General features: G+C 40.3%; 1 protein-coding gene across 3 annotated transcripts; it reads right to left on the bottom strand.

Annotated features, from left to right (window-relative positions):
* Positions 1 to 27,758, bottom strand: spag9a (sperm associated antigen 9a). Of its 3 annotated transcripts, none has more exons than XM_062438394.1 (30): positions 27,294 to 27,758; positions 23,988 to 24,108; positions 22,114 to 22,184; positions 21,928 to 22,016; positions 21,608 to 21,758; positions 17,632 to 17,767; positions 17,309 to 17,402; positions 17,098 to 17,219; positions 16,064 to 16,075; positions 14,651 to 14,708; positions 14,017 to 14,169; positions 13,354 to 13,405; positions 13,111 to 13,241; positions 12,628 to 12,684; positions 11,199 to 11,351; positions 10,853 to 10,982; positions 10,073 to 10,162; positions 9,757 to 9,879; positions 9,410 to 9,596; positions 9,073 to 9,288; positions 8,567 to 8,777; positions 7,973 to 8,089; positions 6,954 to 7,034; positions 6,801 to 6,868; positions 6,539 to 6,687; positions 4,790 to 4,961; positions 4,513 to 4,626; positions 3,189 to 3,365; positions 2,664 to 2,801; positions 1 to 2,364 (listed from the first exon to the last, which is right to left on the bottom strand). In XM_062438394.1, exons 1-30 carry the CDS (start codon positions 27,591 to 27,593, stop codon positions 2,246 to 2,248), a joined length of 3,792 nt encoding a protein of 1,263 aa, XP_062294378.1. In that variant the 5' UTR covers positions 27,594 to 27,758; the 3' UTR covers positions 1 to 2,245. The 3 variants fall into 3 exon arrangements, with proteins under 3 accessions (XP_062294378.1, XP_062294380.1, XP_062294381.1); XM_062438396.1 differs by having other exon boundaries at positions 9,763 to 9,879; XM_062438397.1 differs by lacking the exon at positions 16,064 to 16,075.
* Positions 27,759 to 27,853: the final 95 nt, after the last annotated feature.

Genomic DNA, 27,853 nt, shown 5'->3' with positions numbered 1-27,853 from the left:
AGAGAAGTCCGGTACAACGGCTAAATGTGACCATTCTCTGGAGTATTACAGATGGACATAACAGTGAGCACACATACACTGCACATTTGCAATATCAAACACACACGGACAAATGTGTCTCACGCTCAGACTTCTACTTGTACACATGTACTGTACACACACACACACACTCAAACATAGACATCCATCCCACCCAAAACGGTGGCAATAAACAGATTTAGCAGATAACATAGCAGTGTTCTCTTAAAAAAACATGCATAGCTTAGTACATGAACGTGTTGTTTGAAAACCACTAAGTTATTGTTTGCAGACTTTGATCTTATGGTTTGTCAAAAAATGTCCAACATGATCACTTTACAGTTTTGTTTTTTTTATTTAACCATTATTAACAATCATGTAAACTCATTGGACTATCTTGTTTACAATAGCCTCTATTTATATTTTGCTCATGTAGAAAGTTACATTCTGAACCAAGATAGGCTCGATAACAAAGGAAATAAATACTGGAATGGCAGAAACACAATATAAAGTTACTATTGTGAATGATGGAAAAAATGGACTGAAGACCGATCTTGGACCAATTTTTCAGACATAAAGACAAACTAAAACACCTGCTTAATATTGGTATTCTGCTTTCATGTTACATTAACATACTCATTACTTAATAAAAGTGTCCCACAGTTACAAAATAACAGCAACAACAAAAAAACAATAATTGCCTTCCAGGTCTCCAAATGCATTTGTAACAATAAAACAAGGAATGATGAAGCAATCAGGAGACTCTCTTTAGTGCTATGTGCATGACCATTAGAAGGTGCCACGAAAAAATGTTATTGTCAGTCAAATTCCCTTATTCAAGTTTTTTCTTTCCCTAAGAGGACACCCTAAAAATATACATGTATACCCTTCAAATTATTAGACTCACTGACTGTTTAAAGTGGGAAAATAATGAAATTCAGTTTCACGGTGCTTCTTCTTTCGTCCTTTGGTTACTGGGGTGATGAATTGATTTTTTTCAAATATTTTTTTTTTTTTTTTTTACATATTGTTCCCTTCACTCAGTTGGCACACAGTACAGTAGTGTAGTGTACATTACCATGGGTGTTTTTCCAAACCTCAAGCGACTAACATCTAACATTTTAAAGTGCCAAAGAGCTGAAGCAAACAGGAAGCACCACACTGGTGGCACAGGCACATTCTCCTCACACAGCAGACTAGGGTTTAGCTTTAAAATGACCGAGCAGGCACACACACTTGGACGATAATACGGGATTCCCCCCCACGCAGGCTAATGCTAACCTACAGTACGCTGGAACCCAAACTGTTTAAACATTATTGATATCACAAAACTTAAACCTGTGGCAAAATAGGGCTGGGTATCAATGAGAACAATTTTATACAATCTCTCTAACAGTGTTTTCTTCTATTAGTTTTAATGACTCAAAGCACATTTACTAATGAAACGTAATTGTTTTGTGTGTAGTACTACTTGTATGTGTGAGAATATTTAATAAGTCAATCACTCTAATCAGACAATACAGTATAGTAATCAGCCTTATATCACAGGTGATGATTCAACTTTTTAAAATTTCTTCCACCTTTTGTTTTGTATGCATCACATTTTGACACCCAGACCTGATGGTAAATATTATAAAAATGGTCAACACAGGAAAGATGTTCGTGAAAGCATACACACACACTTCACGCTCACACACGTACAGACATGTGGTATACAAATGTAAAAGTCTTGCGTGTATAATATAAAATATACTTCAGTTTAAATGAAAACTTGCTTCCTGCTCCCTTTTTAATGACTTAAAAAACGCTTCAAGCACTTTTCCCTTTATAGTGATCACATCCAGACTCTTTTTTTAACGTTTGTGAGACAAAAAAAAACGTCCATACTTTACCTGATCAAACTGCCCACACCTTTAGGTGTGTTAACTTGGCCCTTTTCCTGTGTGCAACAGCTTTTCCAACATGAAACCCAGCAAAAGGGAACACTTGGACCTTGGACGTATTCTTCAAGTTAACATAAACTTCACCTTACCGATTTTAAATTCATAAAGAATAAACTGTACAAAACATGGACTAAAAATAATAGTTTTTTTTTTTGTTTTCTTTTACAAAGTAGTCAACTACTCAGGCATTAAGAACAATCAGTAATATCAAATTAAAAATGTAGAGAAGGGCATGCAGGGGTTGGTGGGCGGCCCTGGCGGTGACACAACAGTTTGTGATTTTCTCAGTCGTGAGAGGTTGTGACCTGCCAGACGATGAGGTGGCTCCGCTCAGCCTTCGTAGGTGCTGACTGCTCGCTGGTTGTCTGCTCTGATAAACCGTCTAACTCACTGCCTTCATCACCTGAGGAGGAAGACGATTAGTTAACAAAACATGTACCAAATGGGTCACAGGTTTAATAGTCAGAAAGTACAATGTATATAAATGCAGCAATTCATATTTTGAATTCGATTAAGAGGAAATATGATTTCTATGTGTTTGTTCCACCTCATTTTGCATGTGGGCTTTTTATTACACCAGTTTTTCTACTGTAAGTCTTTGGCAATCCTTTTGTGGGTTTTTATTGAGATTGATATTGTTTTTAATTGCTTTATACAGTATACAAATGCACACACACACACACATACATGTGGCATACTCACCAATTCTGAAGTCAATATAACCTTCTCCTCCACTCATGACCAGGTATGATTTGGGTTCAGAGGTTGCTGTGTCAGAGGATTCAGATGCAGGATCATCAGAGCCCGAATCAGCGCTACCTGGAGGGGGCATCGCCTGACCTGTGAGGAAAAGTCAAATAAACCAATAGTCAATTTTCAGTTTATAGTAATAAAAAACTGATAAAAAAATTAACAGGTTTTATAAGCTATAATTAGGAAGCAGGTATCATTTTTTTATTTGTTATTGACTTAACAAGTGGACTTGATTTTTAGCAATTAATTTCCTCTCAATTGATTATTATTGACAATTACAAAACGAACACAATTATGATGCAAAAAAAAAGAAATAGAAACAATGGTGATGCATATTTGTTGATCTCTTCTCAGAATCAGATGAAAAATAATGTAATAAATTAATATGGCCCATACAAGTGGCTGGCATTGAATTAATGGGTTTTGCAGTCTATTAATTTCTCAGCACTCATTGTTTCTGCATTTATTGATTACCTGGCACGGTGACAAAAAACTTGACAGCATCTCGATGTCCGTGGAAACACAGCTGGGCGTGGGCCATGGAGCAGTATGGCACGAAGCTGCCTGGCATGTCACCGGCTGCGCTGTCGTCACTGTAAACCCGTACAGCACTGCCGGGCCGATTTGGCACTATTCCTGTTGTCTTGTTGGCTGCAGAAAAAGAAAGTACTATTAGTATGATCACAGCGGGTAAATTATCTTATTTTCAGACGAAAACATCTCATTTGATTTGTGCATTTTGCTGTGTTGTATTAAAGCAGGGAAGGAAAGACTTCAAAACAAAAATGAGCAATCTGACTATGGTAAAAACAAGCAGTAAGGTCATTGGTGAAGCTGTCAAATCTCAGTCTTTGACAACAAAATGTGAATGAATGGCACACATAAATTTTAAATATAAACTGATTCTCCATCCAAAACATTAGAAAGCTAATGAGCAGAGATGGCCTGCAGGCAGGGTCTCTGAGGGGTCTGTGAGTTCATGACAGTCAGACAGCAGCTGAGCATGACTGGTCTCATTGTTTTGGAATAAACATGCAAAAAGGGAGCTGTATGCCTCTGACCAGTGAGCAGGATCCATAATGGAGAAACAAGAGGTTTAAGAAAAAGAGGACCTTGCTTGCTAACACTTTCTCTCATATTCATACTTTATGACAACAAGAGTTCAAGACAGAAAACAGGTGCAATAGAAAACTACACAGAAAGAGACAACAAATGGAAAAGGAAGAAGATGGGGAGAAGAAATGCAATGAAAAACTTTCCGAAGAGCCAGAATTAAAAAAAAACAAAGTTTGTGGATCTCTGGGGGAGATATTTTCATCATTTCAGACTAAATCAAACACCAGACTGTAAAAAGACTTTACGGAAGGAGACTGTAACTCCCTCTCAGTTACCAGATTAGAAAACCAGCTTCCACGCTCAAAAAAGTTTCACTATTTGAAAGTCCTCAATTTCCTCTGAGCACAGTATGCCAAACAGTATCATGTTTGCTACACAATGACTGTAAGACTTGTATCCATAGCAACTTGGTCGTCTTTTATCCGGGACGCCTGGGTGGTAACAATTGTTGCACTGTCTCAACGAGCCTTAAGAGAAATTGAGGTTACGTCGAGAGGATGTACAAACATCATTTTGAAGGAAAAAGAAAATGTCAAGCTCTCTGAAAGAAATCCGAATCTACTTAAATCACATGGTTGCACAGAACTTTACTTCAACTGTATTGTAAACAAAAGTGGATATTTAGGAGATCATAGCATGGATTAAATCCGAGTGGGCTGTTGATGCTGTGTAGGTTGGATACCTTCGGACAGCGGGATGGAAATTATGACGCCGTTTCCTGTCCCCACCCACAGTCGGTTGCAGGACACCACCAGAGCTGTGATTCTCACAAACGAGAAGCCCAGTTTACCCGTACCTATAACACATGCAAAGAACAGATTTGTTTGCCGTTTCTATCGATATCCAAAAAATCTTCAGTATTTACCTAAAATATACAGATGTAATTATTGAGAAAAACGGTCAGTAAACAGGTAAGGATTTCTGTGAGTACGTTGGTAAGCAGTGACAAGCAGACCTACCCAGCATTTTGCTGACATAAGGTTCGATGTCCACATCCTGGAGGTGCTGGTAGGTGTGGGCGTGAAACAATCGCAGGGTAGAATCCAGTCGGATGGACACCCAGATACCATCTCCAACCCATGCCAGTTGCCGGACCTGGCTCTCCTTGCGAGGATGAGCGTCAAACGACTTCTGCTCAGGTATGACAGGGTGAGATGATGCAACGTTACAATACTGTGGAAATCAGTGTGAGATGTGTTTTTGCTGATTTCTGTTTATTTTCTTTACCTGTGATAAAAGATTAATTATTGCATGAACAAAATTATAATAGCTAATTAACACCGCAAGCGGCGATGGCGGGCCCTCGCTCACCCATGCCACCGCGGGGCCTGAGGCATGGCGGGGCTGTGGCGTGAAGCAGAAAGTGAGAAAAAACCTGGAAGGAGGCCAAAAATGCAATGTTTCGTTCATCCAGTAGGGGGCAGTCACAGGTAGTTACACATATGGTCTGGTGTGGTCTGGTGTGTTCAGGGCGGCCACTCATCAGTCATGTGAAGTTTGGAGTGAATTGGACAAAGCATGAAGGAGTTATGAGAGGTTGATGGTTCATCCACCAGGGGGCAGTAGAGTGTAACAAAACACAAGCGGTTGCGTTCAGGGTGGGACAGTGATTACACATGTGAAGTTTTGTGGAAATCGCACAATGATGATGTAAAATATGGCACTTCCTGTTTCCACTAGGGGGCGACACGAGTGAGATCACCTATGAGCAAATGGAGACGTTGAGGTCGGCACCCTGGACCTGTGTACCAATTTTCATGATGATACGAGTTCAATAAAGCCATCAAAAAGCCAAACGTATTTTCATGGCAAGGAATTGATGGTCGCCGCGTCGCCACACGGACGCCATTACTCGTAGCTTCACAGTCTTCATAATGTAGCTTCACCAACTGGTTCTGAATGAAGTTGATGGGGCAAAGTATGTAATTTTAATGAATCTTAGTTAACTTCCTGTTACCACCGGGGAGCGCTATGAGTTACGTGGGAAGTTAATATATCGGGACGTTCAGGGCGGAGCCATCATCATGTCCAGCAAGTTTGAAGCTGATTGGATGAAGTATGTGGGCGTGAGAGCCACTCGTATGTACATGGCGAGCACGCCAAAGTTAGTTGAGCCCTGGCAGACACGCCCTTTGACCTACGGATGCGCAGAGCACAACTTAAGCTCAGCTAGGTCTGGAGATGTTGCCTACCTAATTTGAACTTGATCGGGCGAACGCTGTGGGAGGAGTTAATTTTAGGCGGGAAAAATCAAAACCAAAATGGCCGACTTCCTGTTGGGTTGAGGTCATGAGGTCAAGAGGCTTTTTTGCATATGTGGGTATAATACATATGTGTACCAAATTTTGTGAGCATAGGACAAAGTTAGCAAAATTCCCTATGGGCATTTTTGGACTTTGTAGGGGGCGCTATTCCGCCATTCTGCGTCGACCATGTGCGACCACCCAAAAATATCGAATATCGGATGAGGCCGGACGTCCGTGCAAAAGTATAAACATTTTCGCATTTGGGAAAGGGGCGAAATTGGGGCACGAAATGTCGGAAGAATAATAATAATAATAAACATTACAATTTCAATAGGGCTTTCGCCAGGCGACTTGCAGTCGCCGCTCGGGCCCTAACTCAGGTTAAAGAATAAAATGTGGGTGACTGGAAAAGAAAACTCATATAAGTGACAGAATGTTTATTGACTGTAATGACAGCTGTACCTCTATCCTCATTGCCTTGGGCTGGATTATGTAGATCTTGTTCCTGTAGCCGCACCACACTTTGTCATGGACTACTGTCATACAGCGGATAGAGTGGTGGGGCCGGCCCAGATCCAACAGGTGGTAGTTGGTTAGATCCCACTGACCATCTGCTTGGAAGAAGTACAGAGACTTGACGAGGTTTTTGTGGCAAAAAATGGCCATCAGAGGTTTTGACAAAACGGTTCCAACAGTATATGTACAAAAAAAACAACAGACTTACCAATGCCTCTGTGGAAAATTGCTAAAGTCCCATCTGCTAATGCTACCAGAACTCTGCCTTTAACATGCCTGTAACAAGAGAGGAAGACTTTTCCTTACACCGTTTTTCCTGTAAGTAAAAAAGTATGTGTGTATGTCATAACGTTGTACTCACACTATGCTAAGGATGGAGTCTTTCAGCTTGATGGCATGGAGACACTTCCTCCATCGAGCCACAGACGAGTGGACATACAGACTTAAGAGAGAGACAAAGAGATGAAGAAATTAATGCTCAACCCTCCTAACACATTTTACCCTTGGGGTCAATCTGATATCTGCCTCCAGAAAATGATTTAAATAAAATTGTGGACCAGGTTTTAGTGTCAGGCATTTTTTTATTTGTTGAAAACATAATGTAAATAATCCCTTGATGATGAAACTGATTAGCAAGTTGACCTTTCCTCTAGCGCCACCATCAGGTCAAACTTTCAGTTTTAGAGTTAGTGTATCTTGAAAATCTTTCATCCAAATCTTTTGTAATTTGGGGTGCACATTCATGACCTTTAGAGAATGAATCCTATTGATTTTTGTGACCCCATTCCCTTTCCTCTAGCGCCACCATGAGGACAAACCATTAATATTAGAATTAATGTATCTTCAATATATTACATCCTAATCGTTTCAAACTTGCTGGTCACATTCATGACTCTCACAGAATGAACCATATTGATTGAAAATCTAATTGACAGTATAACTTTTCCCAGAGGACATTTTCAAGTGAGAGAGAGCATGCAGATTGCAGAGTACACAGTGCACCAAGAGGAATGGTTTAGATATATTATATATATATATATGTACAATTATTTATTCTAAGTCATTATTCAAGCTCTTCATATAACCATCAATTGAAAATATTGTACTTGGGATGATCATTTTAGAGGGGAGGTATGTGTAGTTGGAAAAACTTGGATGTGATCGAATCGCAAGCCTACATTGGCAGGAGTTCACAAGTCAAGTTATTTCCCATAAATAAGGCTTGATTTGCATACATTTGTCAAATGTAAGAACAATTTGATCAATTAAGTTAAACTTCCATTTCACATCCGAGTCCTTTGTTTAGGATAAATGTGGAATTTGGCCTCTTGTATTTTTACTGTACTTAGAGCACCATCTAGTGGCTGTTGCCCTGCTCACCATCCATTCTGAGCTCCCAGCCACATGGTGGGGAGGGCGCTGCTCATCCTCAGGAATTCTCCCTCGGAAGGGTCCGAGTCCTCTGCTAAGGAGTTCACACCATCCTCCCCAGAGCCCCTGGATCACAGATAGAAGGTCATATACACTTTATAATAAACTAAAACACTTGTGACAGATGACCACATAGTTAAATATCGTGTATATTAACATTACCAGGGTTGTTCTTGTTAAAATTTACTCTGCAACCAAAATATCCTGAGGGTTAAACTTTGTAATGCCAACCATGGGAAGAAATTTAGATTGAAAAATGTAAGTATAAATGTAGTCTTGACACTATTTCTTTGGCATAGGCAGTTAATCTCCACTGACAGAGTAAAATAATAAATAAAGCTGTCATGTTGAAAATAAACTGAGGATGTGGTACTACTGACAGCAAAGGCCAGTTGAACATTAGCTAGTGTAGCAAATGTTTGTGTTTCTACTGTAGTGTTGTTGAAATGCTGAAACCAAGAGAGATGAGTTTTAAGTTAAGGCTGTTAGTGTTTAAACCCCACAATGGCAGAAATTATAATCCTGAACATGACTCTTCCTCACCTTTGTGTGTCAACAGGAGAAGATTCGGTGGGCCCCACGCCGAGTGGGTCTGTGAACACATGCTCTGTGTACATTCCTGGCTGGTTCTGATCCGCTCCCTGGTCCTCCTCTCCTTCTGCACCCACACCAGCATTGGCCTCCGTTGCTTCTGTTGCCTCTTCTGCTGTAGGAACCCCATCCTCTGCTGGACTGCTCTGTCTGGACAGTTCAGCTGTGGGCATTGTGGGTTGATCCGAGATGAAATTAATAATTAAGTTAAGGTTAGGATGGGGATTTCAGAAGATGAAAATATAAATGTCTTTGCAAGGGTGGATTGTCCCTGATACTTGGTATGGGATGTTCTTATTCATGACTAAGTTTAAGATGAAGCACATTGTGATGAAACAGTGATAACTGTAGATAGATGGATAGATTATCAGTCGAGAATCCATTTATTTTAGTAGCAAAATTGTTTTTCACAGATTAAGGACACGCTCTATCAAAGCATAATTCCAACAGAGACATACCTGAGCCGGAGATGGCGCTATGCTCAGCTGGCTGGTCAGTTACACCTGCACTGGCCGTCTGGGGGATGGCAGTGGTCCCCTCTGCTGCCATGGCACCATCACTGCCTGTTGAGCCCACACTGGCCACACTTCCAGCCAGCGACGCCCTGTCACTTTGACTAGCCTCCAAATCTTGTGGTACCTCCTCACCCGCCAGATAATCAGTTTCCAACACACCTAAAAATTGACATTAACAACCTTACAATCCAAATTCAGTAACTAGGTAGTCATGGATGACAGAGAGAAACCAAACACCCAACCCCACACAAATAAACAATGTGACTAAATCTGAACTTACCGGGCACACTGGCAATACAGACGACATGGGTGTTGCAGGCGTAGAAGCTGTCAAGCAGGTCAGAGGGCTGACTGGCGTCCAGCACCATAACCTTGGTGGAGGAGTGGGTGCTAGTACACACCCATACCCTATTGGATATTTCATCCTGAAGGATCAGCTCCTTCTCCTGCTCCCCTTTCTCCTGATCCTGATACAGAAAATTAGCCCATGTGATGACAGTATTTGAACCATAAGTCTTAAGAACTTTCTGAACTCACTGGACCTACAGAGAGCTATTCATCATAACATTAAAAAACAAAACAAACAACAAAAACAAGTTACAACAGCTTCTACCTTAAATGACTCACCCTGACCTTACTATCTTGCTCCAACTGGTCCAGACTACTCTGAGAACCCTTTGTCTGCTTAGTGAGCTCTGATGTGGGTAAGCTCCTTCCCCCAGACAGGTTTACCCCTGCAGCACACCACAGCTAGAAAACAGACAAAGAACACATTAAAACATATTACGATAGAATTATATCAACTAGTGTAATACTTAGATTAATCATCACTGTAAAATAATATTGTGCCATACAAATACCACATTTTCTTTATGGATATGTACTAAAAGCCATACAGTATGTTCTTTGTATGAACGTGTTACATAGTTGTTTACATATGTACCTTCATAGAAGCATCTTTCTGATCCAGAGGTCTTAAGTATACTGGTACAGGCAAGTTCATTTTGTTCTCCACCTGGCCACCGTTTGCCACCTGTCAGGGTCAAATTTCATAACACATTTGATCAAAATACAGACTATAATGTGCGAGCACTGAACAGTATTCAACATAAACAAAACAGCTTAAAGCCAACATCTTTCTGCACAATGTCTCCCTCTACAACAATTATAGGTCAAAAGAAAACATCATGGCGGTAGGGTGAAAGGTTCTCTGATAAGCATGATAAGATTAATCAGCCAATCATGCTAAATGTGCTGATTTGTATGTTACTTTATACCACATGACACAGGTGGACAAATAAAGTATTTTTAAATAAAAAAATCTATCAACCCTTTCTTTTAATTATTTTAATGACACAACAGCTCTAAGAGATTTCACTTGGTGTAATTTAGCCCCAGTGCAAAAGAAATTTACATTTTCCTGAAGTTACACAACAAAGACAGAAAAAAAGACTGCTACATTCATAAGTAAATGAAATGAAAACAAAGTATTTTTCAGTCACTCTCAGAATGTGGACAACTGCACCTAAAGATTCATCATGCTCATTTTATGCCACTTGTACCTACATACACATCTCTCAAGGCTCAAGTTCCATCTAGTGGACAATTTAAATGAATATGTTTTCTTTAAAATAAAGGGGAAAAGTAATATTATCCAACTTTAAACTGACAGTCTTGATCATGAACATTGAAAAATAACAGATTTAACCTTTTCATTTCCCACCTTGTATTTACTGGGCAGGCTCCAGCCATGTGCAGTGACTCGTCCATCCTCCTTTTGCATGTGGGCTTTCACCTGTCTGTACTGGGCTCTCTTCTGCTCTTTACGTGATGGTGAACTGCACTGGTCTTTTCTACAAGAGCAACAGAGAGAGAAATGGGATCAGCTAACATGATTATACACATGAATATTATTACGGGTTATTAGGTGAAGATTTTCCTCTAAACATGTCTTGGAAGTCAAATGATTAAATTGTAATCATTAAAAATAACTGTTATTTTAAAATCAATTTAACACATTTCACTTCAGAACTTCTCTGCACATTGTCCAACTTCATCACTTGACTCACTCTTCATTGAGGAAGTCGAAGGTCTTGGACTTCTCCGTGGGGAACTGGGAGAAGGTGCTACTCCTCTTCACCATGCTGGATTTCACATTGGACTGGGGCTCCATCTTCTTTATAGCAGGGGCACTGGAGGAGGAGCTAAACAGTCTGCTGAAGCTGCAGGTGGCGACGTTACAGAGAGCCAAGAGGGACACAGAGCCAACAAGAGTGCAGGGAAAAAGCAAGGTAGGGGTCACCAACCAACCAAACAACCAAGGGTCACCAAGTACCACCAACATTTACTGTACGGTAACGTAAAGCATGCTGGGAGTCGTGGAATAGCTGAGCGCTACCTATAATATCTTACTAGAGCTAGGTATTAAATATCAAATAGTGTCTTTAGCATCAAGTATCAACATTATCCAACTGATACATTAGATAGCTTTACACTGTTAAAATGTCATTTTGTATATGGGTACTGAGAGTGAGCTGTCATTTGCACCAGTGTAAAAAAACAAAGGAATACCCAATGCAAAGTCTTTGAAAAAAGCAGATCTGCCTCTCTATACCACGCATAATTAAACCATTTAGCATGTGTAAAGAAAGAGATGCCAACGAACAGACAAAAACAGAAACAAATATTATGGTTCAAAATTTCAGCAGAAAGTAAAATATCTTAATATTGAATTCATTAACTCTTATGGTGTCCAAAATCTGCTTGAGTCATACTGTCCTGTACAGTTCTCGATTTAAACTGTACAATATAGAAAATACAGTAAATATGCTGACGTGTCTCTAGAGATGTCTATGTTGTCATTTCCCATAATATACAAGGTACTAGCTTACTGCATTACTTGTTCAATATTTTCTGAAGTCTACTAAAGTAGACTTAATAAAAACAAAGATAACACATTTACTATATTCTGTTAAAAATGTCTTATAAGAAGCAACAGAACATGTAAATGTATTCAGGCTGCTGAGGGACCTCCATGATCCCTCTATAGCTCCCTATGAGCAGACAGAGTAGGAAAACATCAAAAGGCACACAGCAGGCAGGAGACAGGAAAGTCCAGGAGAAGGAGAGTCATGTCTGAGCAGTTAGTGGTAACAAAAAACTGTTACACTGCACGGAGATTAAAGATTATGGAGAAAGACACATCAAAGTTGGATCCATTTGTAATGGAGGAACAGTTCTGTGTCAGTGGAGGACAAGATAGAGGTTTGGCGGGGAGAAGATTTACTAAACCATCTTTACCTAATGCTGCCAATTCAATGGCACATCCCCGAAAAGATAAGAAAAAAAATGTATTTGAATAATTTGAGAGAAGATGTCACAGGAGTTAAATGAAGAGTGTGCGCTGACCTCAAAAGTATGTTTAAAGCCCTTACATAATGGTGGATAATGCTGCAGTTTTTAAAAAAAACATGAAACTGTAAATTTAAGAGGACTCACAACTGCCAAATGCTGGATTTCTTCTTTTCTGCAAGAGTTGGATTTTCCCTCGAGGCCCTTCAGAAGAGAACAAGATGATGTCATGTTATCTGTTGACAGCTTGAAGACGCACAAGTGCAGGTGGAGGATGTAGAAGGGGTCAGCGCAATCTGCTGCTCTTTACAATTAAAGCTGAACTCTGCCTTCTTTAGTTAGTAATGGCATTATGGCATTCATCTGACTGGTGGTGAAACACTAGGACATAATTGAAGGTGGTTGGAGGTGTTATCCATGTTGCCTGAGCATTTCACTTCATACATTCACAACACACTCATGTTTCATTTTCAGAAAGGGATGTTTTTTACTACCAACAGACAACACTGCTGGATGTTTTCTCATCTTTGCTGCTGTAACAACATGCAGGAAGTTATGGATTTTAGCTGTTAAATGAGAACATTTAAACTAAATTAAATTTGAATCTCATGAATATTAAGTCCTCTTTACCGGATCATCTCTGTCCACCTCACAGCTTCCTGCAGCTCCATCAGTCTCTCTTTGTACTGGTTCCTTTCCATCAGCACTCTGGCCATTTCCACTCTGGTGAAGCGCTTCCTCTGGGCTGTAGGTACATCACTCTGTAAACCCGCACACGACCACACAGAAATACATTCATTGTTTTAGTGATAGGCTACATTTCGATAAAAGGTGAAAAATGTTGCAGAAATTGTTGTACAAGACAAGACTCACATCTTCTTCATCTTTAGTTTTGTGTTTCACTTCCTCAATCTCCACTCGCACTCTGAAAAAAACATTTACTGCACTTTAAAGCATATAAGGAATAACTTAACACATAGAAAATTAATTGAAGAAATATGCTGCTGTTCTGCTGTTATTTGAAGTTCACAAGCACTGCAGTATAAGACATAGAACTACTGCCTAACAGTTGCATGCCTCCACCAACCAGTCAAGTTGCAGTTTACATCCATGTTTGTCCAGACCCTTATAGTATTTTTAGGAAAGACTGTAGGGAAGGCATTAAGTGCATTTTCACTGTATGTGTTAACATGTTGTAGCTATCACAAAGTTGTAGCTATAACAGTAGACAATACTTCAGATATACATGTTATTGCAAAGAAGCTACAAATTCTATAATGTGGATGCTTTACACACATCTTCAACCCAGCAGCACAGAAGATAAAATCACCACAGTCTCAAGGTGGACACCCAAGATTAGTGTCACCAGTTCAGTATCAGACCAAACGCAAAATATGGTCTTCTGATCCTGAGGTATGGTGTTAAATAATGACCAGAAAAGTGTTTATGCAGATCAGGAACTGGAAAATAGTATGTCTCTGGCCAAAACTGTCGCTGGTGCAGAGGCATTATGGTACCTGCTACAGTATGACTTACTTTTTGAGTTCCTCCTCAAGCTCTCTGTTCTTATCCTCCATCTTGGTCTTGGTCTGCAGCACTGCCTCCAGCTCCCCCTGCAGCATATCCTTCTCACAGGTCAACTCATCCACCTTCAATATCAAGTCTTTATTCACCACATTCAGGGCATTCCTATATAGAAAGGGAACAAGAACAATTTAGTGTACTCATACAACACTGTTGACATTTTTTCCTCTAAAGTCCTGGGCACATTTTAACTGGTACAAAGAATTAAAAAATGAAAACCTTTACACAAAAAGACATTATAAAGAGAGCTCCACCGTCTGTTTACAGGCCTTGGGGGAGTACTACTGCATATGTGAAAACAGTTGTATAAAGACACACGAGTCTGTGTAAAATCTGATAAATTGCTGCAAGTGGTGTCATCTTAGTCATCATCAGTTGAGGATGAAAACTTGAAAGTTTACAAATTAAAACATTTTGGGATTGTGGTGTAAAAAAGAAGTCCTCATTTCTGCTTAAGGCTGAGTGACTTGAGATGAGATGCATTGTGAGTAACGTAGGCGTGTCTTTTTTCAAACTGTCCATTATGAGTCTCACAGTGTTATAGTAGTGCAATGCTAAATTGGTACTCTTAAAGTTTTGTACTTACTTTGTCTCAAGCAGTTGGGAATTTTCCTGAATGAGATTTTCAACTTCCCGTCCCATACCTGTAAAGAATTGATGACCACAGTAGAATTTTATTCCATAACAAAACGTTGACAGCAAGCTGGAGCAGTGACTACATATTAAGAGGCACCACTGTAAATTATTCTTACTAAAATCCAACAAAACACTACACAGGGTGAAAAATATCTCCTAGTAATATATCATTGACTGTATATAAAATGGACATGATGACAGCTCCCCAAAGGTGAAGCCAAAATATTTCCTGGTGGCTGGCTTCAGTATATGTCATAAATCCCGCCCCTGCCATGTTAGCAGATCATGGGACATGAGCTAAGCTAAAAAAAAATCAAAGGACACATGAAATACCTTTTTGCCAAAAATGGTTTCTGTCATTTTAGGTAGTTCACATCATGCTGATGTATGTTCAAATGCTCATTTTTCTAAAGAGTTGGTTTTTAAATTGTTATTTGACACTACAAAAAAGAGGGAGTCTGACATCATGATTGACAGCTGTGACAGCCGCTCTCAAATGTCCGTCAGACAGCGGGACAGCTGAGGGGGCATGTCCCAACTCTACTGTGCAGATTCTGGCTCCAAATGATGTCACACAAGCAAGATGGCAGTTCCCGTAAAGGAGATATTTTGGCTTCACTTTTGCATAGTGGTAGAAAGTGGAAACATGTTGTCGTATATACAGTCAATGTGAGATATGTGTTACTGTAGGTTTCACAATACAAGAAACATTGTGCATAAACAACCACAACACACAAAACCCACAGCACAGGAGAAGGATGGATAGAGAGGGTGAGGTCTTACCAATCAAACTAAGGTCTGAGAAAACCATGCAATCCAAGCCAGGCGGAAAGAATAAAGAAGAGAGAGAGAGAGAGAGAGAGAGAAAGAAATGCGGATATAGTTTGAGACAGTGGAATGACCAAAATGATGGAGGAGCCAGAGCTAAACATGTAGCTGCTGACTCCACAAGCAAATAGGAACAGATGCTGCTTGGTCTCTAAGGCTAATCGCAGCACTAGGGAGAAGGAAAATACAAAGGCAAAAAAATATATTAAGCTGTAAAAAGAAAAGTTAGGCTAACTTTATGGAAATGATGCATCATTTGAAAAAAGGGAACACTGAACTCCATCATCCATGCACAAAACTTTGTCTAAACAATTGCATATCTGTGTGTTTTAGCTCTGAGGCAGTCACAAGTAGACAGCTCAAAAGCTACACACACTGCATTAGAGAACCTATGCCAACTGTTATCAAACATAATGACGAAGAGGCTGTGAGCTGTAGCGATGGCGAATATGGCAGAAAGTGAGTTGTGAACAGAAAGTCAAAGGGAAACCACGAAAGAATGTTTAGCTAAGGAAAGGTTTGAGGTCATACACACCGGAGTACTCCACTGGGATTATGGACAAAAGCAGGGAGATGAGACACGGGAGAAAGAGAGGTGATGTTAACATAGGTAGATGGCTAACACTGTTTATAACAGCTGGACCAAAGCAGGTGGTATAGCATTGCAGCATAAAGCAGGTGTTGGAGTTATTAAAAACGAGTGCTACCAGTAGAACAGCTGCTAGCCAAATATGGTACAAGAGCTTCAGCTTTACAGTCGTTTAGAAAAAACAATAAAAGCAGAAATCAAAGACATAAGAAATATACAGTGTTATTTGACAGTTATTTTGAATGTACTAACCCAGGCTTCAATGATGATATGATAAGAAAAAGCACATGTAGTAGAGTCTGTCCATTTTTCTGTATATTATTAAGTATATTATTGTACCCAGGGCACTCTCAAAAGAAGCAAAAGGTACGTTGCGTATTAAGTTGTCATACATTTTGAGTGTAGTATCATTATTAGGGTTACCTGTAGTTATATCACGTATAGTCCCTCCAAGAACACTAAAGAACAATCTAAATTGTAATAAAGTATACCTCCTCATTTTATATCTATTTATTTTCTCTAAATCACTCAAAGGCCTGCAGCCATTGAGTTTTATTGACCTTTATTTTAAATTCTAACGAATTAGAAGCTTTTGATCAGATTCGTGTCAAAGATGCCTCAACAGACCTGTACGATTTTAAAAGACACCTGCCAGCCAGTTAAAAATGAGTATCTTTCATGGCCGTGGTATCATTGTACACATAACATTAACTGTATATGCTTAAGCTTTACACAACATGCAAAATATTGGTTGTTTGGTTTTTCCAAGAGTAGAACTTCAGCAGTTTTATATTTCAATCATTATGTATTGTATAATGTGAAATACCATTGAGTTAATTCATAATGGAATCAAGCCATTTCATCCAGACTATTCCAACATTAAGCAGGTGAGATATTTTGAAAATGATCTAACAGGATTACTGCTTCATAATTAAATTTCAGTTCTGCATTGTACCAATGAGGACCAAGGTTTTACTCACCCAGCAGGTCGGCCCCTTCATCTACATCCCCTATGAGCCCGGTGCCTGCAGACGACAGCTCTTCAAACAGAGAGTCTGTATTGCGGTCAAATGCCATGTTCTCAATGCCTTTGGTTGGGGTGCTGGAAGAATAATCACAGCAGGAGGTGAAGCTTTGCTGTCTATTGAAACTTTATCTAAAACTGGCCCGACAGCATGTTCTCAGTACTACCTGCATGCCTTGTAACCAATGATATCCATGTCCAGCTCAGGAGTGGACTCAATGATGTCCTGCACATCTGAGCTGTCCTCATTTTCAGGCAAACCTGTGTAAGACATATAACATGCCAGAACAATATATGAGTAAAAATCTACAAAAAAACGTCATTATTCATGTTAGGTTGCCAGAATTTGTTTTGATTGAAGAAACAAAAACTTTACTTCTATGATGCATCTACAGCATAAACAGAGTATACCAAACACTTTTTTCATTTAGTGTATATGTTAATGACTAATGGATGATGATGGATGATGATGGATGATGGTTGACCCTACCCACTGATATGGATCTGGTCCCTGGTGCAGCCTGCACCTCCATGCTCTTACTGTTCCCATCTTCCTTCTCCATGTCCGGGGCTGCGGTGGACATTGGTGTGGCCGACTTGGAGCCGTTGAAGTCTGACAGCTCATCCTGTAACAACAGGGGACTTATTCACGGCAATGAACAGATAGCTGCTCCAAGTCAAGGGTCAAGCTGACACTCAGGTAGACCATAAATGAACCAGAGCCAAAATCAAAAAATAAAAATGTAAAAGGACATAATAATTATAAAACATATACACAACATATTCAGACCACACAGTTTATGATCTTACAGGTAAACATGAGGCTGAACAGAGAAACATACGCTAGACAAGACACACAAGTCCAATTTCATCCAGCTCTTATATTACGTAGTGCAAGAGCATTATGAAGATCTCAGAGTGTAGACAATCTAACTCTAAAACATTTAATGAATGTATTGCATTCTATATTACATGAGGGTACTACAATCCTTTTAACATAAAGATCGGCAACACTAAGCGACAGGAAATTGTTTTTTTTTTAGAAATTGGACATCTAATAGAAATACTATGAAATACGCAACAAAAGAAAAACACACGGACTAAGGATAGCTTTCTATGAGAACACGATCAACACACAGCTAGCACACAAACAATAAGAGGAAACAGAACTTCACAGATTGCAGCGGGGGGGGCTTCACACAACATCGACTGAACATAAATCATGGCCACAATGGGAGTTGCCATTCTGCCTCTGACACACAACACAACACAACACAAGATTCAGAAACTAAAAACAGTTTAGAAGAAATTCAACAGAGGCTGAAATCATATATCTACTGGACATTAAATCCAATATTACACAACAACCAATGAGACAGAGTACTATCTAAATACATGATGCTACATTATTGCACAATGAAAGATCAGAAATGTTACTGTAATGTTGAGAGCTATGTGAATGAAGCAAAATACAAAGAAGCATGTGAAATCTAAAACTACCATGCATTAAAACTGAAATGAAAAAACAAACTAGACGCCAGATGCAACCAAGCTGTCATTGACTTTGACTGATTAATAATTAACTGTTTCCTTCCATGACACAGCTGACTGTTGTGTGCCTTTAGATTTGGAAAAGACCCCAATGTAGCCTTCACATACGGCATGGTTGCATGTAGCATAGTCCATCACAGGTGGTCTGTGAAGTGATGGCCCATGAATGCACAAAGTGAGAGGCGACGCTTTTGAAAAGATGAAACAGCCTAGTGGAGGAGACTACTGAAGCCCATACACGCAAACACAAACAGTGTGCTGCCCAAAGCCAATGCAGGCGTGCTGCTGTTGGCACTTTCACCAGCCGCCACTCATCCAACTACCTTGCAGTCGTCTGCCAGTGAATTCCCCCAAGAAGAGTCTTGCGCACTCTTACCCTCCCTTTCCTTTGGGGGGTCGACAAAGTCCAACTGCTTGGGGGGGAAGAGTAAGAATGAAGCTCATACTGTATGTGCAGAAGCAGTTCAGCAGAAATGCAAACACTGCAAAGTGTGCATGTCTGTGAAGTGAATGGAAAAGTTGTGTGTGGCAAAGTACATTCATACAGACAGGTGAGAAATTAAAGGAAAAACCAGCATAAAGTATGTTAGTAAAGTGTTGGGTCACCATGTTTCACCAGAACAGCTTCAGTGCACCTTGGCATTGATTCTCCAAGTCTCTGAAATGAACTGGAGGGATGAACACCATTCTTCCAAAAGATAATCCCTCATTTGGTGTTTTGATGATGGTGGTGGAGGGTTCTGATTAACATCTTGGTCCAAAATCTCCCATAGGTGCTAAATTGGCCAAAACTGGGCCTGTTCAGCATTTTTATAGATGCCACTGTGCATGTTTAAAATGAATTGCTTAATTGAATAATGTGGTGCACTCGTGTGGAAGCAACTGCATTTGTTATGTTTCTCCACTCATTTATTCAGGTTTTACCTTTAATTTGTCACTTACCTGTATATAGGTGTGTGTGTGTGTACACAAGTGGCAGTTCACCATTTTATGTATGAAAAATTCACAAATTTTGGTTTAGTTTAATCTACAGCCAAAATGCCATCCGAAATGTACATTAAGTTAAACAGTAGAAACCAAAGCAAATGTTGGCATTTGTAAAAAAGTTTACCACAACGTTTGGTATTTTCATTGAAAGGGCTCTGCACGCCCATGGTACACCTGCACAAGGGATTTAATGCATTTTGGATGATTAGAGCTCTTCTCAGGAGCGTGCAGACTGTTGGTTGACATCTTTGAAGCACCTGACAGCACGGGACAAATTATATCTTATAATTCTTTAAGTGAAAGCACCTGTGTGGGTATGCAGGGCCTTTAATAAAGACGTAAAACTGTTCATTATGAAAATTACAAATAAATATTTGCAGAATTCAAATCCCTAAAATGCTTACAAAATTATGTCACCATGTAATATCAAAAATGCCCATGTATTGTACCAGTTGCATGTCCTCTGATTTGTTTAGTACTTAGTACTTTGTTTAGGTCCCTTTGAATGAAAGAAATGCAATGATTTAGGAAATATAATTACACCAGACCCGAAGGCAATGGAATGAGCTTACTTATATGACTCATATTGCTGATGGAGATTAAATCATGACTGGAATGCACCTCATTAACCTACAGTTACTTTCCACTTCCATATATTAATATGATGGCTCTGGTTAACTATAACGGCATGCGTGAATATCAAAGCCACTCATACTCAAAAGACTGTGGCTCAACAATAACTGTCCTGTGGCACTGATTACATAACGACCAATCACATTCCAGCTAGCCCTTTTTCTCCCTCAGTGACTGGCTGCGAGCCATACAGCGGCATCACTCCCATCATGCACCGCGACACAGAGCTGATGTCCCAGTTTTAACAAAAACACAGCAGTGGGATGAAAAAACATTGTCACCCTCCCGGTCCTAAGTGCCACAGATAAAAACCAAAACCTACGCACCCAAAAATGTGAACTATTTAGAGTAATTTTAACAGAAGGAAAATAGCTATTATAACGTCTATGTGAGAAGATCGAGCTGCGTTCTCAGTAGTATTTACAGCAGTTTAACATGAAATAAAATAACTGGAAACAGACGTCATACAAAGAGTAAAATTCAAAAGGAAAATGAAATAATTCGTGCTGGCATCAAATAGAAAATTCCTGCAATTATGAATATTCATGTGACGCATTTAATGATCTCCTCTGACTAATGCTCCAGGTGATCAGACAAGTTTGCATATTCATCAATGGCTTGAGAGGATGTCTGAAAATAGAGACGGCCTTGTCAGATGCCTACTGAAATATGCTTAAACGCGCCCAAGCCTTATCAAAGGCTCTCTATTCTTAAATGGATCCAAAGCCAAAAACTCCTCTATCTTCTAGCACTGGCAGAAGGACTGGAAACACTCTTAGGAAATGGGATAAGAGTGATTATATCATTCTCTATATGTTTGCATTTTTTTAATACATGTATACTGTTGACACTCATTTTGACCTGACAGTGGAAACGGTCAGAGCGTTTAGGCAGTTAACACTCAGCTATCAAATAATTTGAAGTCATGTCCTTTTTTGTGAGCGTAATACTGATGGGATCAGACTACACAAAATGTTTTAATTATTTACGATAGATCATCATTATCTAGACCGGAGAATCAGCTTTTAACATGCTGCCAGATACGACACACTACACTACTGTCTCTCTGGACCACAGATACTGACGAAGGAAGTCCAGATGAATTAACAGTGACTGATGTTGGTCTTTGTGGCAGAACTTCAAAAGCATGGCATCCTCTGTCTTTCACTATGCTATACTGCATGTCTTATTCCCAACTCCCCAGACATATCAGGCTGATATCATGAGTGACTTTTTTCATGTAAGTAAGTTTAAGTGAGGAAAATAATAACTTGTTTTGCCATCCGCACACCTACCTTGAGGCTAGTGTTGGACCGTGGCTGTGCTGTGTCAGTGAACCTCCAGCCTTCTGTGTTTGGTGTCTCTGCCTTGGCCTGGGGGTCTGGGATAAGCAGAGACGCCCCACCAGGTGATGGGAAGATCCCCAAAGAAAGAGGCCGCTCTCTCCTGGAGAGGTAAGTAGGGGCATTTTTTTCCTTTACTTTGTTTTAACTCACCAACTTTGAAAATAATGACATGATAATTTGAGAAACCTGTTTTTGTGCTCTTTATGAATGTAACAACAACTTTTAGTTGATACAACAGCAAAACTGAAGTGATTCTTGTGAGGACTTACCTGACTCGGCCAACACCGCTTGACTCTGAAGTCTCACTAATCTGCTGCAATTTGATCCTCTCTACATGCTCCATATAATTATGGATCATCTGCAGAAGTTAAAGCAAACAACCCAGAAGAAACTCATCATGAATGTCGCTTATGATTACAATTCAGCAACATTTCCTTCCTTCCTCCCCCCCTTACCTCCGAGTGTCGCTGATGGAGGGAGTTGTATTCCTTCTTGAGCTCCAATTCTCGTTCTTCTAACCTGCCAACTGAAAAAGAACAAAGAGCTGCTTAGTTTAAGGTAGTCACATTGAAATGCACAAGACAAGGATCATACTTTGCCAATAAAGTATGTGTAAATGAGAATAAAAATAATTTAAAAACAGGAATCAGGCATGAATATTCAAAATCCTTAACAATTAAGGAATATATGTGTGTATAGCAAAGCAAGGCTAAGAGTGCAGATGAGATGTTGATTAAATATTTTACACCTTGCTCATTATAACAGAAGCACTATTATTTCAAATGTGAATGTTGACCAATCCTGCAGATTAAAGAGTATGTGCATCCCACTTAAGCACTGGGACAAGGCAGAGGGGGTAACTCAAATAGGTTTCAATGTTTGGCCGACTTATGAAGTGACAAAAACATCTAATCCCCTATTAGCACGTCAGGTTTAGCCTAAGCCACAGACAGAGCTGCTGCAACAGACAGATACATAAAGCCTGGATACTATCAATTACAGCGGCTACAGTGCAGCTTCCGCATGTTGTGTGATGATGCTATGCCTACGTGTGTGTTCTGACACGACCGAGGGAATTCATTCTGCTATCGTGATTCATCACATTCATGGAGACAGGTAATGAAGCGAAACTTTACGCACAGGGGAGACAACTCTCTAGCAGTTTCTCTTGTGGGTTTTGCATTTGTGATGTGCAAATACAACAGTGTGGGGACGCTGAACATTAAAGCAATAATATATAACACTGACAATTAAGTACCTTTACTTCTGTAATATCTACTCTAACAGGGTATACAACTGTGTGGCAGGCAAATGGAAATGAATTAAATAAAATAAATCCAAATCATTGCCTGCTAACTAACTGTGGCCTTATTACTGTAACACTACAGTAGCTGTGGACTCTGGACTCCTGGACAGGGAATGACTCAGGTCACAACCAGCTGAGGTTCTCCAACGTAATGAATGAATGATTTACCATTGACTGGGAGCGGCAGAGAGGCACTGTGGTTTGCTGACAATCAATCATCAGATGCCACATGCACATCTGCAGTTTTTGCAGGTGCCTACATGCTGCTGTCTTGTTCCCAGTTTAGTACAGTTGGGGAAACGATTAATTACGGCAGACATTGGAGAGAAAAAAATCACAATGATTTACATATGATTTTCCAGAATAAACCAAACACTGAGCTACTTATGCTTAAACTGTTACTCCTTTAAGCAAAAGTTAGATACAGAGGAAATTCATGTTGATATTTTCTCCTCCTTTACAGTATTGTGTGAATGAATGAACCAGTTGTGTAGCTTTGCTACCAGAGACTGGACCAGCCACAGAGTGAATTCATTATTTCAGAAAAGAAAGAATGTGTGAGCCCATCGCTTTGCCTCCATTCCTTAATCCACCAATAAGATGGGCGGTAATGCAGTGCTGCATTAGGAGGATGGGAATAACAGAAATCCTATAATCCCATTACTGTATACCCGAAAAAAACGAGAAAGAGGGGGTGTGAGTGTGTGTGTGTGTGTGTGTGTGTGTGTGTGTGTGTGTGTGTGTGTGTGTGTGTGTACTGAGAGAAAGGGTAGGCTTAACAAGCAATGAGAGATACGTCTAACAAGTGAAAAGGAAGATATTAAGAAAAGGAAAATAAAATGTGCTTGTACGACGGAACAGGCAGATAAATACAAATGTAAAATTAAACTGGTGTGTTTCTTCATGAAGCAGTGGAGGACGGTGACTATGAGAGGAATGATGTTCATACAAGGGAAGCGAGGTGCAATAAATGACAACATTGTGTGTGCATGACCCTGAGTGTGAGCCTGCGTTTGTACTTACTCTGGTCTGCGTGGTTCTTGATCTTGAGTTCCAGCTGCCGGGAGTGGGACTCCATTCTGTCCATGTGGTTCTGCAGGTCCTTCTTCTCCTGTTCATGAGTGTCCTCAAACTCGATGAACTTCTACTCGGAGACACGGAAACACAGACACACACAGAGCTCGGTCAGGCTCGCTGTCACCCATAAAAATTCAGCTGCTACTGTTGGTTTGATGTGGTTTAAAGTGATAAATGATATGATGAGCTTTTTTCTCGTTTACTAACATAATAGTAAGAAACAAGGGGAAGCTGAGGTCACTCATGTCTCACTGTAGCTATATCTCACATGAGTGCACTATTAATGGTAGTAAGGTAATAACTCCATTAGTACATATGTTTTGTATCGGTCTAACACTGTACATGACATAAAACACATTATTTATCACTACTAAGGCCTACAAATAACTATTATTTACATTATGGATTAATTTGTCTAATTATGAAAATGAATCAGTTAGTGGTGTCCTCAAATGTCTTGTTTTATCCACAACCCAAAGACATTCAGCTGACTGTCATAGAGGACTAAAGAAATAAGAAAATATCCACACTTAAGAAGCTGGAATCAGAGAATTTGGGGGGGGGGGGGTTCTTTAAAAAATGACTCAAAACTATTAATCGAAACTTATCAATTAACTGGCTAATCGTTGCATAATATGGATCAGAGATGCAACTGTGACAACATAACTTTTCATAACATGTTGATGAAGGTGGAGGTAAAGATATGTCTAAATCAGGATCTTGAACTCATCGGCACATTAGGAAATTCCGGTTTCTCTCAGTTTCCTTCAGGGGCCGACGTCTGAATGAGTGTGTGTGTGTGTGTGTGTGTGTCTGTGTGTGTGAGCATCTACATCCTGTCCAGCTGAGCGAGCCCTGGCCCTAAAGTAGCTGCCCTCCTTCCTGTGGATGAATGACTCTCACTGAACTTTGAACAATGCACAAACACATGTTACAGACTTCTGGGTACTGTATGACAACTATATCCATAAAAGCATGATGTATTTTTGGAGTAAAATGAGAAACTGGAGAAGAACTGAAAATAAATGATCTGCACAGCTGGAAAGATGAATGATTTTCATTATTATCATCAGTAATTTATTTGTGTTTGTTTGACTATGTCTTCAATTAACATCAGAGATTAGAGGAAACAAGGCTGATAAAAGAACTGAAGCGGGGATGATGATGCTGCTATCTGTTTCATGTCTGCGCCCATTACACAAACAAAGACTGTCCTGCAGTGAAATCTATACTGACTTAAAAAAGCAATGAATGGCCAATTGAGGATGCAAAAGGTCTCAAAAAAAAAAGTCAATATATGTTAATTGTTCCTCTCAACTGTATGCAGCCTCCTGAAAAGAAATGCGACACCCTTTTGCTACTCTGGTACGGGAGGGGAATCAGTCTGTGACACCAGAATTTGACACTAAAACTCAAGACAGAAAACAAAAAAAATGCAAGCTGGGGGATGTTCCCTTTCTGCTACTTTCTGACAAAGGATCACATGACCTGGAAGTAATACTTTGCTACTCCAACCCACAATCATGTTCAGCGTTCCCCTCGCTCACTCACTCCTCCTCATGGGTGTGGACAAAGAATATTTCCCCATACAATCACAAAGATGCAGGTTTAATGTGAAAACTTTGACATAGTGTGTTGTTATATCCACGCAGGATACAGTACTATCGTCAGTGAATGTTTATGTGCCTGGCTGTCACACTGTTTCAGTGTCACTATGTCCACCACATACTGGGCCTGTGTCTCTGCTGGCGTGATGCCCTGAGTCAAGGAAGCTTGCTGGAACAGAAGGTCCGAGTCAAATCACATTGCACCTCATAGAGAGGCTTGGGGCCAGGAGGCAAAACATTTACACAACTAAACCACACACACACATCTCACAGCCAAAAAAAAGTATAAAGTATATATGAAGGAGAGAATAACTTAGAAATGAATGAAGATGAGTAAAATAAATAAATACAATTCGGCCCTGGCCCAGCTGTCCTGTCCCATTCTGGATTCAACTTGGCACCCCCTCCTCCCCTGGGATGCAACCAAAGATGCCCCCCAACATCACTGTAGCTTCATCCTTTCCCTTTTTTTCTCTCTTCTTCTTCTTCTTCTTCTCTTTTGTCCCTCCTGTTCTCTCTGCCCTGTATATATTCACACACACCAACACAACACCTACCCACATCAACACACACACAGGCATCTAGTATTAGTCTAAACCCAAATTGTATTGAATTTGTTCATATTGTTGTTTTGTTTGGATTATTGTCTGGTTCTGTTGCTTCTCTCATTTGTACTGTCCTGTATTGTGCAGATTTTGTTAGACTTTCCCAACAGTCTTTGGTGATGAATGTGATTTTTGGGCAGTTCTGTACTTGGAACCAGGGACAATCGAAGGCCCTCCATGCACAGTCACATGCTTTATATATATGTACATTTGACTGTTTTTATACTACAGTATAGTTGGTGTCTTGACTTGCTGTACACTGTGCAGAACAGATTTTACAAAGTAACTGATAAGTGGCTAATGAAAGAGGCTAAAGGGCTTTGCACAGGGGTGAATGGAGGAAATGATGATCTGAGTGTTGATAGTAATTGTGGATCTGATGAAATAATATTTCATCAGATCCACAATTACTAAATTGTGGATCAGTTTACCCAGGCTGTCCCCTATGATGATCATATTATGATCATCATAGGGGACAGCCTGGGTAAAGCTGTGGTGGGACGTTTTGAATATTTCTTTTGAAGCATAGATGCTATGGCAAGCAAATGTGTCTTATGCATCTCTCTCTCTCTCTCTCTACATTATATGACTTATCTCTCAGCGATGGACCAAAATGCTGAGTCACTTCACCTGCTGTTCCTTCAGTCATGGTCTCACAGGTTCCAGACCCTTTCTGATGCAATAGGCGAGCCCACAGATTATAGGTTAGTTTGTCAGAGATGTGGCAGTTTTGCTTGTTAGACTGACTCTGCTCAGGTAATATGAGTTAAGCTCTCTCATCCTTGGATTACAAATGCAGCTTTAAATCAATGACCATGCTAGAAAGCATGGCTAAATACAAAGAGAGGGCCATTTCATTCTGACGTTAGCCATGACACTGCCTTGTTTACATCCTCAATGATGGCAGGACGGGCGGGATGCAGCCCCGCCACGTGCAGGTTCATTTATCACACAGGGATGCTGGGAGGTGAAAACACCTGAGGTTACCTTTATTCCTCCCAGTGTCGTTTTTTTCCCTCCCTCAGCTCCATTCAACTCACCTCCTCTGCATGTTTCCTCAGCGCTTTCTCCCGCTCGTACTGAGTGATGAGCTGCTCGTTGTCCTCCTTCAGCAGCTCCAGCTCCACTTCGTGCTCCTGGTTCTCCGCGAACACCGAGTCCAGGTTCTCTAGGACGGCCACGACCAGCGGCATCAGCTCCTTCACCACGTCCTCGTCGTATTTGCCGATGAGCCTCTCGAACTCGCGGTAGATGGAGTTGGCCAGGCCCGACACCCGTTCAGACATCATCGCTGATGTCCCCGGGTCGTCCTGGTACACAACTCCGTCTTCCAGCTCCATTTTAGTCCTCTCCCTTTCAGCAAACAGGACCAATGTGGTTTATTCAGCGTTATCCCGCCACTATGAACACCGTTATCCGCTTAATTGAAAGCAGCGTTTCTTTAAATAACTGGACACATTGAGAACATTTCACGGCTGGACCATTACGATGCAAGAGGCTACGTGGATTTCTTCCTCTTTTTTCCTCACTTGTCCCATGCTGCCTTCAAATGTTCCTTCAAAGCTTGTACTTCTCAACTTCACCAAAGTTCCAAAATCAC

This window comes from Scomber scombrus, chromosome 18, assembly GCF_963691925.1.
Source record: "Scomber scombrus chromosome 18, fScoSco1.1, whole genome shotgun sequence".
NCBI classification, from domain to species: Eukaryota; Metazoa; Chordata; class Actinopteri; order Scombriformes; family Scombridae; genus Scomber; species Scomber scombrus.
This window is presented reverse-complemented; position numbering and strand designations above follow the sequence as displayed.

Coding starts and splice junctions, on each gene's coding strand:
- spag9a (XM_062438394.1), bottom strand. CDS start 27,593: ATGGAGCTGGAAGACGGAGTTGTGTACCAGGACGACCCGGGGACATCA. Junction 17,403..17,631: donor GACCAGATCCATATCAGTGG/GTAGGGTCAACC, acceptor TGTCTTACACAG/GTTTGCCTGAAAATGAGGAC. Junction 8,090..8,566: donor TCTCCTGTTGACACACAAAG/GTGAGGAAGAGT, acceptor TCTGTGATCCAG/GGGCTCTGGGGAGGATGGTG.